This window comes from Halictus rubicundus, chromosome 11 (genome assembly GCF_050948215.1).
Source record: "Halictus rubicundus isolate RS-2024b chromosome 11, iyHalRubi1_principal, whole genome shotgun sequence".
In the NCBI taxonomy this organism is placed as follows: Eukaryota; Metazoa; Arthropoda; class Insecta; order Hymenoptera; family Halictidae; genus Halictus; species Halictus rubicundus.
In genome coordinates this window covers 2,415,076-2,430,367 of record NC_135159.1, presented here as the reverse complement: position 1 = coordinate 2,430,367, position 15,292 = coordinate 2,415,076, and the positions used below count along the sequence as shown (strand labels likewise).

Below are 15,292 nucleotides of genomic sequence, written 5' to 3'. Positions count from 1 at the left end.
TTTTTCAATAGTTCTGAATACAGCCGTTGCAATTGCTGACAATACAACTCAGCAGTAACTGTTTCTCCAGGTTTCAACAACTCAAAGTGAATTATGCCACGACAGTCCCACCAAATGCACACTAACACCTTTCTAAGTGATAAGCTAGGTTTAGGGGTTGATATTGCGGTTTGATTTACAGAAAGCCATTGCTTGGAATGCTTTATGTTATCATAAAGAATCCATTTTTCATCTCCGGTAACGATTCTGCTAAGAAATGGATCTCTACGAAATCTGGATAGCAATGCAGTGCAAATTGATCGACGAATATTCTTGTTGGTCTCAGATAATTGATGCGGTACCCATATTCCTTGCCTGTATACCTTCTCCATTTCGTGTAGGCGGCTTTGTATAGTTGACCATGTGGACCCAAGGCTTCTCGATAAATCTTGTATACTTAATTTTGGATCAGCTTCCACTGGAGATTTTAGGGTGTCATTATCAAATTCAACTGGTCGTCCACTTCGAGGCCTGTCAGAGAGATCATAATCACCAGCAGCAAACCTTCTGAACCAACGTTGACACTTGTTGACCTTCAATACATCTCCATAAACATCGCAAATTTTCTTTGTTGTTACCGTTGCATGAAATCCCGCATGAAAATGAAAAAGTATGCAACGGCGGATATGATCCTCGGAAGGTACGGACGCCGCCATTTTATTACAGGGTTGTAAAAAAAATTATACTTTTTAGAATATTTCGAACACAGGCTGCTTTACCGAAAACTCTAAAAGAATATGTTTCCGCTTCAACGATCGGTACAGAACTAAAAGCAAAACAAATTCTTTGCAAATAATTGATTACTTATGGGTACCCCTAATATCTGCATAATCTCGACCAGCGCGCGCTAGATTGAACCTTCCTCTTTCGAATGAGCCCTTACCCAGCGAAAAATATTCTCATGTCAGGATGAAAAGTTGAGGCACGTAAAACCAACTCTCTTGCACCCAACTTAACTCTCACAGCTATCAAACCCTCTACAATTTCTAAAGTTGACGGATCTATATAAAAAAATATGATTTAACTTGTACAAGAAATTCTCATGCAGATACTACTATCAATTAATTACAGATTGTGCTGTTAAAGCAACGTTTAAAATATAAATATAAAATTAGTTCTCCCAGAAATTGTGCTTCAATCTGTATCCTGCCTATAAAGAAAGACGCGGAAGGTTCCGCGACTTGTCTGACCAGTCACGGGCTCGTACCACTTGCCTGATCAACAACCGACTCTCGAAGCAATACATTAGTATTTTTAAGGGGGGAATATTGTGTAAATGAATTTTGTGAATGTTTTTTTCAAGAATTTTTTTCGGTAAATGTAATGCGTAGATTAATTTAAAATTTGGGGTATCATTTATTACCGTTATAATGTAAACAAAAATATTTTTTATAAATTTTAATCGTTAATATCAATGGTGCAATGGCGGCTTGAAAATAGCATCCTGGAAATGTGCCGTGCAGGATACAGTGCACAAAAGTGATCTGAAACAAAAAAATCAAAATGGAATCGTTAGTTTATGCAAATACGCACAACCTGATATCCTTTTTTTTATTAAAATTTGCAAAATTGCAAAAATGGTGAAGTTAAGAAAAAGAAACGGATTTTGTGAGATGATTTTCTGTTAATAACAATGTTTTAAATAAAAAATTTAAAAATCGGAGCCCGTCATGTTGTGGCCAATTATTTATAGAATATACAGGGTGTTCACGCTATTACTAGCCAGCGTTTTTCTTGTAAATAGTAAATATTAGTAAAAAATGAAAGAGGAAAAAGTAGTACTGTTTTTTATACGCAACACAATGGCGTATGTAATTTTTTTGTCTTTATACTATCTTGTTAGATATGAAGGTTACCTTCAATCTTTTAAATAGAATGCTGTATATTCTTTATATCACATGAAAGCGTATGTCTAGAAGAATTCATCCGTATACTGCACAGTGACCTTCAAGGTCATGCAAGGTCAGAAATGAAAGAACCATTTTGAATATTTCATACCAACGTGTTTACAAGTATTCCTTATTCATACGAATCAGATGATGTTGTCATTCATATTCAGAATGTTTACTTCTAGTTTCTACTATGACGAAACAATTTCAGTATTACTTCCGAAACCGATTAGTAATATTGCATAGTAATGTATCGTTATTCGGTGGACGAGAAGGCGGATATGGTACAAGAACGTCTCTGATCACTTTCCTGTGGATTTAAACAAAAAGAAATGCTCAAAAATTTCATTTTAAACAGGGTTCCCTCCCTTGAACTCATGCGACTTTTGCGTCCTTTGAAATATTCTCTAACGAACACGTAAAATCCATGACGCACAATGGGCAATTTGGGCGAAATTGGATTCAAAATCAAAGAACTTTCGATAGAAATGAGGTAGAGCGATGAATTTTTTTTTTAATTAAAGCTGAAACTTTGTAGAATATGGGAAAAATAGGGAGATTATGGTACGAACGCTTTTTAACCTTGAGAAAATTCGTTAAACTTGCACAATTTTTTCAATACCACGCGCGGAAAAAATTTTTTTTAACATGCTATACATCATTTCCCACAGATTTTTTCACGCTGATTTCAAATCTGGTCTCAAAATTTGTCTACGACCTCAGGATTTGTTTTGCGAAAAATAGATTTTTGTGAGAAAAACTAATGAAATCATTTTTTCGTTGAATTGATTTGATAACACACTAGTTTGAAGGTACATCGTATTCTCATATATAAAACACAATAAAAATAATAATAATGAAGTATTTGAACGTTTTGAGTTACTTACGAAACATGAAGCACTTCGCATCTCGTCATCACTTGACGTATCGCTGTCATTGCTACTGGCACTTTCTGCAGACTGTGTGTGGCTGTAATGTAGTATAAATTAGATATCTATTGTCCATAATTATATTTTCATTTACAGAGAAAGTAAGATAAGTATTTAATTTTTTTAACTCGCGTATTTTTATCAACGAAGTTTCTAACTTCTGGTGCTATCTATCGAAAGTTCTTTGATTTTGAATCCGATTTCGTCCAAATTGCCCACTGTGCGACGTGTCGATCGATTGATCGAGTAGCTCAAATTTTTCGTAGTGCGCACACAATTCCACGGAACTGTTTCTACGGAAAGCGAAAGAGGTGAAGGAACTGGGTTGTCGGAGGCGGATGCCTTCGAATAATTATTCAAAATCAGGGTAAAAATGACTGAGTCGTTTATTTGTTAAGCAGTGATGTCGCGGCGGCGTCCGGGGTAGTTCAACTAGCGCGATTGAACTCTGACTGAACTACTACTCTAACTGCGATTGAACAGTGACTGACTGCGACTCAACCCTAACTCGACAGTGACAGAATATAGCTGAATTCTAACTCGGCTGTGACTAGACTCTCTCTCGCGTCGGTAGTCTGTTGCCTTATATCTGAAAAACGCTTGTCAGCTGATTGGTGGAAGTCCTTTCGAGGAACTTCCACCAATCAGTGAATTTTGCATAACACGCCCACGGTCCACGTGCCTCGTGCGTGAGAAGGGCGAGCGCGTCGTTTTGTTAAAAACTAATTTTGGCGATGCAGCGGGGTATCTTCCGGGCCCAGTGCTAAGTGCGGTACGTGACTGCTGGCTTACGTCAACGGGCCCAGCTTTCCCGGTCGATAGAAAGCAGGCACGCGTCGCTGGGACACTCTAAGCTGGAGACCCTTCGACTACCCAAAATTTATGGCGTCCACTTGCGCTATTGAGTTCGTCGCTAGGAACTACAAGGACACATCTGTCCGCTAAGTGGCTAAAATCGTTAAAGACGTTTTCTCACAAATACCGTCTTATGCTGTGCAAACCATAAATCTTTCTTGGTGCTGGTGCGCTGAAGATTTCTCTTTCGGCGCCCAGCTAGCCGCTACAGAGAAAACCAGCCTCTAGCAACGAGGAAGAGTTGCCCCGTTTGCCGAGCTGCGGCGTGGTGTGGAGTGGGTACGAAGGAGAAGTAACAGCCGGTGTAAAGTCGGCGGCCACAAAAGGAAAAGGGGCCGACAGACAGGTTTCGGATAGGACGTCTGTCTCGTCGGTCAGACGGTTTTCTCGATCTCCGTTTCCCCGGCACCCCCTGGCGCGGCTTTTTGCTCGCGGTTTGCGGCGAACTCGCCGAACAATGGCAAACTTGTTGCACCAGATGGGTTTCAACACCGAAACCGAGTGCATCAGGTGGACAGCCGACGCGACGCGACGCGACGCGATGGGCGAGAGGGAATTCGAATTCACGCTCCGCAGGAATCCGTGTTTCATGAGAAACGCGTGGAACGGACAGCCTGGAATTAGAACGGAACCCGGAACCGGGACGCGAGACTCGAGAGCAAGGCCCGGCCCGAGCGGGCATGAATTTTTCGGGCTCGATTTGAATAAACAATTACAGTGAACTACAAAAGTCTCTACCTTCTAAACGTCGTGTTCGTTTCTCGCTCCGTTTCGCCAACGATTGTGGTATCAATTTTGCAGATTAATTGTTGACAAAAAAAAACTTCGTCGCGGCCACGCCGCTATTTTCATCTTTCGTTTCCACCCGATGAATATTTCCTCGAGAGCTCCGACGTGCTCTTTGCCCGTAAATTTTTAATCCCGCGCATTCAACGCGCGCGCGTTGGCTTTTTGCGACTCACACACACGCGCGCGCGACACTTTGTTCGCGGTTTCGGAACGACCCCCGGTTCCGAGGGTGCCTTGGTCTCGGTTGACCCGATTCCCGAAAACGGAACGCGCGCGACTCTCGCCCACCTGAGAAAATAAAACGGGGTAGTTTAGTTCACCCTCGGAACGAAAATAGATAGAGGTGCACGCGCGTAACGTCGCTCGGTTGCAAAAGCGATCGAGCCAGCCTACGGTTTCCCAGACCCGTGTGAATGGGTTAATTCTCGCGTTTGATGCGACCTTACGTGTCCGCGAGTGTGCTTCCAGGGGTTGGTTTTCAATGCAGCCGCCCCTATGTCGTCCCGCCCACACGCGCGTTAGAAATTCCGTAACGGCGACGAGGTCAACGTTTACCGACGGTCCAGCACTTATGCTAATGTTCTGATTAACGTTAATGCACGCCGTGCGGCTCGGCTCGGCCCGGCCCGGCCCGGCCTCGACCAGAAGGCTTCAATTACCACCCGTGCAACCTCGAATAATAACTCGAGGAATAATGAATTTTTCTCGACAACTCGATGATACGTTTATTTTCTTTTTTTTTTTTTCTCCGATAAGCAGAGAGAACTCGCCGATATTCGGCCCACGGGGCGATCTATTAGAAGCTAACGAGCAGCCTGATTTAAAAGGATTTCCATTAACCCGAATAATGATCGCGACAAATAACAAAGAACGTCTCTTTCCGAACCGGCACCCTTCGGCCGGGGGTCAAGTAACGAACAGAGGGACAAAGAGAGGGGTTGAAGGTGATTCGCGAAGAAAGACGACGCTTTGTAGCCGGCCTTCCACTCGCGTTCTTTGAGAGCGGCCACCCGTTGTTTCCACCCCTGAAGAATTAACAAACCCTGTTCCGGTTTTTCATCGAGGAGAAACGACGAGAGGTCGCGTTAATATTTCTCGTTGCCGGTCCCGACGGAAAACGTTCTCCCGAAATCGAGGACTTTCTTCATCCTGCTCGCCTAACTCGACTCGGCTCGCGCAGCTCGTGAATACGGTTGGCTTGCAAGCGAATTCATTCTGCGTTGATTTCGCTAGGTGTAGCGTGGGCGGCGTGGGCGTCGTGGGCGTCGTGGGCGTCGTAGGCACCGTGGGCGGCGAGTACGGGGGCGTTCATGAACCGCGGTGGCGAAATACTACAGGGTCACGCGCGGCAACCTCTAACATTCACGAGCTTTTTCCCTCGGAAAGGACCCCTTTCAAACCCATTAAAATTTCACTAGCGTCTCTCGGGACGCCGCGCCGCGCTGCGCCGGCAGACAGATGCAACCGCAATTGCATCCCCTACTCATTGCTCATCTCTCGGAACGTTTTATCCCCCTTCATGCCATTCCGCGATTACTATTCGCGAGTGAAACGTTGCTTCCGATTCGAAGCTATCGAGCCGCACCACCGAATCTGCGAATTCGTTTTCCCAGTCTGACCCATCGCAGGTCTATTCTACTTGCTCTGGCTGTACCTCCTAACGTAGAAGGTTTAACCCTTTGCGGTCCGAACTGTTTCCTTTCTTTTATTTTAGAACTTGATTCAACATCATTTAACCCCTTGCACTACTATTTATTTTGTGATTACAATGATTAGAAATTCTTCATCGTTCAGAATTTCATAGAAAAAGAAGATAGTTTATGTGTATTGCATGCCTATGTTTTCACCAAAGGCTGTCCACTTGAATATCTTGGTTATTTCAAGCAATACGGGAAAATGTTACTTACAGAAGTTGTAGGGTTTAAGAAACTACATAATATGGTATAAATGATATTCTTGCACGCGTAGGGAAGATATAAAGTTTGTTTTTTTGTCCTTTGTTTTTTTTTAATGGAATGTTCAATTTTTTATGCTCGATTTCGATAGATTGGCGTATTCCGAGTATAAAAGTACTAAAGTGTATTTGTCCTGAAACTTACCATTGCTGAGATATTTGACTGTTTTCATGAAGAATGTTCGAAATGTCGGCCTATATAGTATACTATATATAGTATACTATGTATACATTTTCTCGTATTGTTTGAAATAACCGAGATATTCAAGTGGACAGAGCTCGTGGGACACACTGTATATCAACTACAACAAAATAGAATTTTATTTCGGTTTAAAGGAAATTAATAACATACATATTTATTAGACTCTGTTCAGAATCTTCATCAGGAGTCTGACTCGATATTATATGGCAAAAGGTTAATTATATCCCCATACATGTATAGCTTTACTAGCCTACGTAGAACAGTTGAGAAATACTGGAATTATTGTTACATAGGATTCGGAAAGGGTTGAAAAAACTAGAAGAATTTTTATTTCTTGAAAAATCATTTTTCCCCCTTCGCGAGAAACTATCGACCTGTTCTCGAGGTCCGACTTATAGAACTATTCTATTCTATGCTAGCTTCTTAGAACGACTAAAATTTTCAACGAAGAATTGATTTGCTCGAAATATGATTTACGATCTACGTAAATCCGTTCCACGTACTGAAATTATTGTTTAGACGTCGGATAACACTGTTGGAATTTCTTCCCCGAATTCTGACTCATGCTGGAACGTATTCTACTTGGTCGTACCATTCTACTTTGACCGCGGAACACGTTCTTGAGCCAGATTTCATAATGAGTTATCGACCTGTACTACTTAATTCACTGTTGCAGCCTGCGCTGCTCTTTGTACACCGGATTTTCGAGCAACAAGTTATCGACCCGTACCACTTAATTTTCTACTAATGTCGGACTAACGGCAGACCGGACGTCTACTTGCCGGAATTCTTTCCTCCGGCGAGCCCAGAGGTTCTCGCGACCGCAAAGACCGTAATTTCCGGTATTTGCACAGTCTTGTGCCGCCTAATCGAGGAGTCGTAACCGCGCGAAAGACCGCTGAAAAATTAAACGACTCGAGACATTCGAAAAGGGAACTGTCTGCGCATTGTTGCATATGAAATACCCAATTTTAATCTACCATTTTAAGGTACCAAAACTGATCTTTAAAGTCCAATCTTCGTATGCTTTTTTATATCAGTGGAAAAATAAGCATACTGACCATAACATTGAGTACAATTGGACTGGCGGATTTTATACATTTATAACAAATGCGAGTAGACCAAATGCAAAACAATGCGAATACGTAAAGAATTTCGACGATATAAAATTATTTGAAAAAAGAAACGAATGTGTACAATATTTATTTCACATAAAAATCTAATTATAATAGTGCTTCGTTTGATCGATGGGTCTGATTTAGGAGAAGGTTACGTTTGTTTAACGTAACTGTTACAAATTAGACATTTCACCATCTTGATATTTCCGAACATGTTTCAGGGCCGAAACGATCGAAACGATTAAAGCGATCGATGAGAAAGAAACCCGTTGGTGTTCGCAGGTGTTCACCGGTGCGGCGACGTGCTTCTACGCGTTCATCGGCTTTGACATCATAGCAACCACCGGCGAAGAGGCGACCAACCCGAAGAGGAGCATCCCTCTCGCGATCATCTCGTCGTTGATCATAATACTGATCGCCTACGTCACCAGCAGCATGATGCTGACATTGATCGGTGAGCGGTCCTTTCGGGCATGTAGCCTTCAACGGCAGACGACGCGCGACGTGCGACGCTCGAGTAGCTAAACGCGAACCGTCCCGTCGCTATGTCATCCTAACCGAACACCTCCAAGGTCGAAATCAATCCTGATCCATGAAGCAGTAGCTCTCCTCCCTAATGAAACTACTTCTCGAAGAACCGGCTTCTACAAACCTAAATTCAATCGTCACGAAGAAAAAGAGGAAATGTCGATTCAAAATGTCTGCCCAAATTTTCATAATATTCAACATATTGCATATACAGGGTGTTCATTTGAAAACGTTCCAGCCGAATATCTCGAAAGGTATGAAAGATATTAAAAAAAATTTGTAAAACACGTGTCCAAGGATTTCGAGGGGGAAAGGGGGGAGGCAGTATCAGTTTTTTTGGCGTTTTCAAGGTCATTTGAAAGTCAACTTTGTTTTTTCAAATGGAAACCTATATTTTTTATTACGGAATCATATTGTACGTAAAAAGATGAAGTAAAAAGAAGAAGTTTCGGAGATATTTAAAGAGAAGTAGAGCGAGTCATACTTATACTGCGAGAAAGTTTGTAATTTCTTTATAACTATAACAAATTTTCAAAATGTGCTCCGTTGTTTTCTAAATAATAATACATACGATTCTCAAATTCTGAACGAACATTTTTGAAGGTATCTGTTGGAATAGCTCGACGCTTTCTGGTTGTGTTTTATAACCAACAGACTTTAAGTGTCCCCGCAAAAAGAAGTTGACTGGAGTCAGATCTGGTGATCTTGATAAAAATTATTTCTACTCGTTCTTCTAAAGAATACACCATTTTATACAATTAATTGCACTACGATATAGCATCTCTTATTACGATGATTCACACTTGACTAAATAGTACAATCTTATATTGAAAGACAGACAATATAAACAAGAGATCAGTAGAGGACAATTTTGTTTTCAGAGAATACGTGCTAGTACAACTGGAAAACATCAACGATTTCCATTTGAAAAAGCAAAGTTGACCTTCAAATGACCTTGAAAAAGCCACCCAAATAAAAAACTGATACTGCCGCCGCCCTCCCCCCCTTTCCCCCTCGAAATCCTTGGACATGTGTTTTACACTTCTTTAATATCATTGATACTTTTCGAGATATTCGGCTGGAAAGTTATGAACACCCTGTATATATACATACAGGGTGTCCGACTACAGGTGGGAGAAAATGTAAGGGGTGGTTCTCCAAGACAATATACGGCGAAAATGAAGGGTAAAGAACTGTGATTTCGACTCCATTTTTTAGTTATTAACAATTAAATATCCGCCTAAATGCGGCAACCCCGCCAACAGAGGATTACGTTGCGTACGTCATAAAGGCGCGCAGCAGTTACGTATCAAATGACAAATACTCCGCGTGCCTCGCAAGAAGTCACCCAGCAAGAATTCGGTGTGTAAACCGTCCGATTGGATCATTCCACACGTAGTTTCAGGTCTGGCTGAATGATTGACTATAGTGTGTGACGTCAAAGCCTGGTTGCGAGTGAGGACCCTCTTTGATACGTGAATGTCGCGCGCCTTTATAACGTAAGCAACGTACACCTCTGTTGACCGGGTTGCCGCATTTTAGGCGGATTTTTAATTGATAATAACTATAAAATGAAGCCGAAATCGCAATACTTCTATTTTTCATTTTCGTCTTATATTCTCTGGGAGAACCATTCCTTAAAATTTCTCCCACATATAGTCGAACACCCTGTTTATATAATATAGCCTACCCAAAAAGATACCTTTCAGCCAAGTTTTAGCCCCACAGCTCATCTGTAAGGGTAGTTATAGAGGAAAAACGAAAATCCAGTTTTTGGCCCATTTTCCCCATTTAATGACAATTTAAAATTCTGAAAAAAATATGGCACATTTCGGACACCAAACCACATACTTTGAGTCGTTTTCAGATTTTTCCGTTGCGTTGAATGATTCCTCATGGATGCATCTTCACAATCTCAACGATCATAAATCAAAAATATTAGAATAATATTTAATATCGAGTAAACCTAGTGTCAATCTCGTTGACTACCTTCTCCCTGTCGTCACCGATTTCTCGATTCTCGAAATCGTTTGATCCAATCGATTCTTTCAGTCCCGTACAATGAAGTGGACCAGGACTCGGCTTTGGTTGAGATGTTCGGCCAGGTGGGCGCTTACAAGTGTAAGTATATCGTCGCCGTCGGTGCACTGGCCGGTCTCACGGTCTCCATGTTCGGTACCATGTTCCCCATGCCGAGGATAGTCTACGCCATGGCGCAGGATGGGCTCATATTCAGGTAACCCGTCTGTCGAAATCCGCTAAATCGTCGAACAAGTTTATCAGCGTCGTCGCGTTGTACCTCTTGACCGACCTCTGATTGACTCGTACCACTGATCCGTGCTACTAGTGTACCGCGGTCGACTCGTATCGCTTGTGCGATTCATGACATCATTTTGGAGACTTGAACACGTTTGCTACCGGCGCCTGTTACGTTGCTTACCTTCGTCGTTAAAATGTTTCGTTAAATATTAGGTTGTTCCATTGGAAATGTCAGATTTCGGAATGCTAATGTGTGATAAAGCACTTCGATCAAGAAGTATTGTTACAAAGTACAGGTTTGTTATACTTGATCATTTGTTCTCGCATGTTTCCAGGAGTCTGAGCCAGGTGTGGCCAGCCACAGGCACCCCAGCCCTGGCGACGCTGACTTCCGGGTTGGCAGCGGCCATGGCAGCCCTCTTGATCCAGCTGGAGGTCCTGGTGGAGATGATGTCGATCGGTGAGCAACTAGTCATCGGCAAACTGTTGCGCAGACTCTCGACCCAACTGCTAAAATGATTAACCCTCGGACTCCTGCGAGTCTTAGGCCTGTGCCGGAGTCATTTCTGACCCATGCCGATATTTAACTACAGTTTTCGTTCGATATAAGGCGATGGCTCGCGACCGGCTTTCGTCGTATTTCGGATGAAGAAGAAGAAGAAGAAGAGGGGATAGTAATGTTCTTATTTCGAAATAAAAAGCGTCATCTTATCCCCGCCACTACGGGTCACGAATGACTCCGGCACAGCATACGGAGGGTCAAAGACCGAAAGAAATATCTGTATGGCTCTATCTGGCTAATCTAGGTGTTCGAACATCCCGCAGGTACCTTGCTAGCCTACACCTTGGTGTCCACCTGCGTGCTGATCCTCCGCTACCAGCCACACACGACGAACCTGGTCGAGCTGCTGCCTCAGAGCCTGAGAACGCCTTGTCGATCGCCGACGAAGGAGACTCAGGTGAACGGGCAGGTGTCTTATGGGAAAGAGCTGAGACCGGACCAGCTGACCACGGCTCTGAACACCGTTCAGACCGCGCAGCCCGAGCTGACCACGACGAACAACGGCCAACGTATCATGGTAGGACGCTCTACGTCTTTAACACGTTGACTGCCATGTCACCCATATGTGGGTGACGGACTTATACTAACGTAAACATTCATTTTAAAACCTAGACAAATAAGTCCGTACCAAATTACGTACCGTCAGTACCGTTACGTCAGTACCGTTTGGTTCTCCGTACCAAATTTTATTAGGATCTGTAAAATGCAAGATAGTTGGAGGACTACTCAATATCATACATTTAATTTTTCTCAATATTTCTTTAATTAAATAACTTACTTTGATTTTATGGAATTTTTGAGGTTACTGGTTTGGCAGTCAAAGTGTTAGCAGACATTCCTTCCTATCCCGGACCTGGAACAGAACGTTTGTTAGAAATTGTTTTGCTCGGGCACCTTCGGGATGTTGATAGCACAAAAATGATTCCACTCGAAGAAAATTCGATTGTCTCGAAGAATGAAAAACCAGAATACCGACTTAACGGGTGCTGTTCAGGTGAGACGGGTGAGACGGTGCAACAGCTCCTCGCCGGACTCGGACGACACCTACGGGGCCGAGGAGGACGAGGTGGGATTGGGCAAGGACGACCAGTATCTGGTGAGCGACAGGACCGAGAACAAATTCTACGGGAGCGTACACGCGGCCGCGGCTGCCTCGACCTGTGGCAGCACACACCAGTATCCCGGGAACACGCCGATCATAGGGCCGCCGTTGAATTATCTTCAGCGTCGTCTGCAGGTAATGTTCGCGGCCGTACCACCGAGGAATTACACGGTTCGCACGGCCGTGCTAATGCCGATGCTAATGCTCGTTGAGGGACCAGGCTGTCCATTGGATATCGCGGTAATTGTTCCGCGGTATAATTACAGGCGGCGCAGTACCTGTGTCCAGCTATATTCCCGTGGGTGGATCGAGGCCCCGCCACGGAGGCGTCCGGCCGATACGTGATGAAGCTGGTCGGGATACTCTATCTGCTGATAGTGATCTTCGACCTGATCATCGTCTGCGGCATGGGTGAGAGAGCCTCGTACCTATACCCTTTTCTTCCCGATATTTTCTCGTGTTTCTAAAGACGTGCGTATTCCCGTTGCGGCTCTCCAGGAAACATGGGAACGTTCACCACGATAATCATGTTCGTCTTCCTGTTCGCCATCATCGGTGTGTTGCTGGCCATCAGCAGAAAGCCGCAAAACAGGTACGACGAATCGTTTTCCTCCCCTCCCCTTCGCCCCTGTGGCGGACCCCTTGGAGAAGGGTTGATCGGACCCAGGTAGGAGCGTCGTCTGCGGGCTGGGACCTTGGACGGACTTGGTCGCCAGGCACAAGCTCTTCCCGAGCGCACACTTAGTCGCCGGACGTCTGTTCCTACCTGGGGTGCACATTTGGCGACCAGGTTCGGGGTTTTTCCTTGGCGTGCACATTTGGCCGCCAACCCTTGACTTTCGCCAGGACACGGGTGTTCGGTGCAAGGACACGAACTATCTCCAAGGGGCACGAACGGGAAGCGACATCCCCACTCCAGAAGTTTCCTTGTTCGAAGGATGACGGGGTTCAGTCAGTCAGTCAGTCAGTCAGTCTTTGTCAGTAGTCGTCATTCGCCGTCAGTTGTCGGTAGTTGTTCGTAGTCGTCTATCCGAAGTTCTTGTTTCATTGTTATTTCGTTTTCTTTGTTCCTTGTTACGTCGTTGAGTTTTTGTTGTTTTATTAATAAATGGTTATAGTTGTATTGGGTGAAACCTTGCTTAACACCCAAACTACCACACACCTACCAAACCCCCTCTCTCTATCTCTATCTCTAACAAGAAGACAGAGGATGATCACGAGTCCTGAGTCTGTTTGTCGTCCTTTCAGGAACAGCATGATGTTCATGACCCCGGGGCTGCCGTTCGTCCCTGCGATCGCCGTCACCGTGAACATATATCTCATCTTCAAGCTGAGCATCCTGACGCTCGTCAGATTCACCGTGTGGATGATACTCGGTAAGAATTGACCTTGATCCTACGATGTAGAACAGGCCTGGGCAACTTGCGGCTCGCGAGCCACAGACGACTCCCCACCCTACTTCTGCGTCCCCCCAGCAAACTCCTGTAGAGTGTAGATGCGCGTGCATACATTCGCAGACACGCGAGGACGCGGGGCGAAGCACGGCAAGGCGACATGAAATAGTTGATAGTGGGGGGCCGGTACACTGGTAGTGGGAGTCGTGAAGCGATAGCGGGGAAGAAGTTGCCCGTGCCTGATGCAGAACAATTTGCGCTGCTAATTATCCTACTTACCTACCTACTATCCTATCCTTGACATCTTCAAATTTCTACCCCCAATTATCCCCTAATTTGGGGTCTCGATCTGTTCAACTTCGAGGCTTTCCCGCGTCGAATTCGAGCACTCAATGATCTCCTAATCCAGGAGCTTGATCTATCCAAACCCTCTGCCCACCCGCGAAGCGTCTGACACAGCATTGACCTGACGATTGTTGTGCAGGGTTCATCATGTACTTCTACTACGGTATCAAGCACAGCAGCCTAGAGGAGGCGAGCGGGTCCGAGAACCTCGAGGAGAACACCGCGGCGGGTAACATCGAGCTGACGGTGACGGATACGCACCGACAACAGCAACAACAACAGCAGCAACAGACGCAACACCACACGTCGCCGTATTCGGCGTCCGATCGCAGCATCTACGAGGGCCAGCAGCTGGACGCGTTCGGCCAGCCCGTGTTCGGCAGCACGAACTTCGGAGGCACACCTAGCCAGAGGCAAGAGCAGACGACAGCCGGCGGCCAATCGTTGTTCGTCACCCAGGACAGCTTCCCCACTTGGGACGACTGAGCGCCGAATGGAACCGACGCGAACCTATATACATAAATATATACTGTACACTGTGTACACGGTGGCTCGCCCGATCTCGACCGACCGCTCTTCCGATCGGAACAACTCTCCATCTCAAGAGATCAGCATCTAGCTTCGTGGACGAGCGCCAAACGTTCCATCGAGAGCTTCTCGCGATTTTCGCCTTGTAACTCTGTGCGAATTCGACGTCATTTCCCAGCCTTACAGAATCAACATACGCTCCTTCGGTTTTAGCATCACAGGAAAGAAAGAGTAGTAGAGTTGTCTAGTAGACTGGTCACTCCCAGCTTCTCGGATGGGCTCCCGAGCCCTTTGGTCCCTCGGAAGAGAGTTGTTCTTCTCGAAAGGGTCTCGGCTCGATTCCGCGAGTCACCGTGTATACGCGCATACATATATGTGTGTATATATCCGACGACGCGAAATTAAACCACTAACGCAAGCCTGACCGGCACCGAACGTTCACCGACGAAAACAGAGAGACAGAGAGAGAGAGAGAGAGAGAGAGAGAGAGAGAGAGAGAGCGAATAACTAAGACCCTGTGGGAGCTCGCGGTGGATCTCAGACTCCGGATCATCGAGCAACAATGACGAGTAACTTCGACCCCTTCGGTCTCCCGGCAACAGCAACAATCGAGACACCGCTATGTACATATCATTTCCGGAGGTCCGCTTCCGCTTCGACGACGGTTCCCTTCTCCGTAGCTTAGTCGTTCCTTCAGGTAGAGTCCAGTTAGATTGTTCTTTGGCGAACCGTCGCGTCATCGGGAACCGTCGAAACGGACCTCCTCCTCGGGGTCCAGGTGGATCGAGACCCACCGGCG

At 45.0% G+C, this 15,292-nt stretch overlaps 1 protein-coding gene across 1 annotated transcript in view; it reads left to right on the top strand.

Annotated features, from left to right (window-relative positions):
- LOC143359146 (solute carrier family 7 member 14) overlaps positions 1-14,574 on the top strand; it is a 95,861-nt gene extending 81,287 nt beyond the window's left edge. The window contains exons 6-14 of the mRNA XM_076796872.1: positions 8,058-8,229; positions 10,356-10,539; positions 10,898-11,022; positions 11,388-11,641; positions 12,119-12,361; positions 12,493-12,637; positions 12,725-12,818; positions 13,475-13,602; positions 14,105-14,574. Of these exons, the coding sequence (XP_076652987.1) occupies positions 8,058-8,229; positions 10,356-10,539; positions 10,898-11,022; positions 11,388-11,641; positions 12,119-12,361; positions 12,493-12,637; positions 12,725-12,818; positions 13,475-13,602; positions 14,105-14,451 (1,692 nt within the window). The 3' untranslated portion in view covers positions 14,452-14,574. The remainder of the gene's footprint in view (positions 1-8,057; positions 8,230-10,355; positions 10,540-10,897; positions 11,023-11,387; positions 11,642-12,118; positions 12,362-12,492; positions 12,638-12,724; positions 12,819-13,474; positions 13,603-14,104) is intronic.
- The last annotated feature ends 718 nt before the right edge of the window (positions 14,575-15,292 follow it).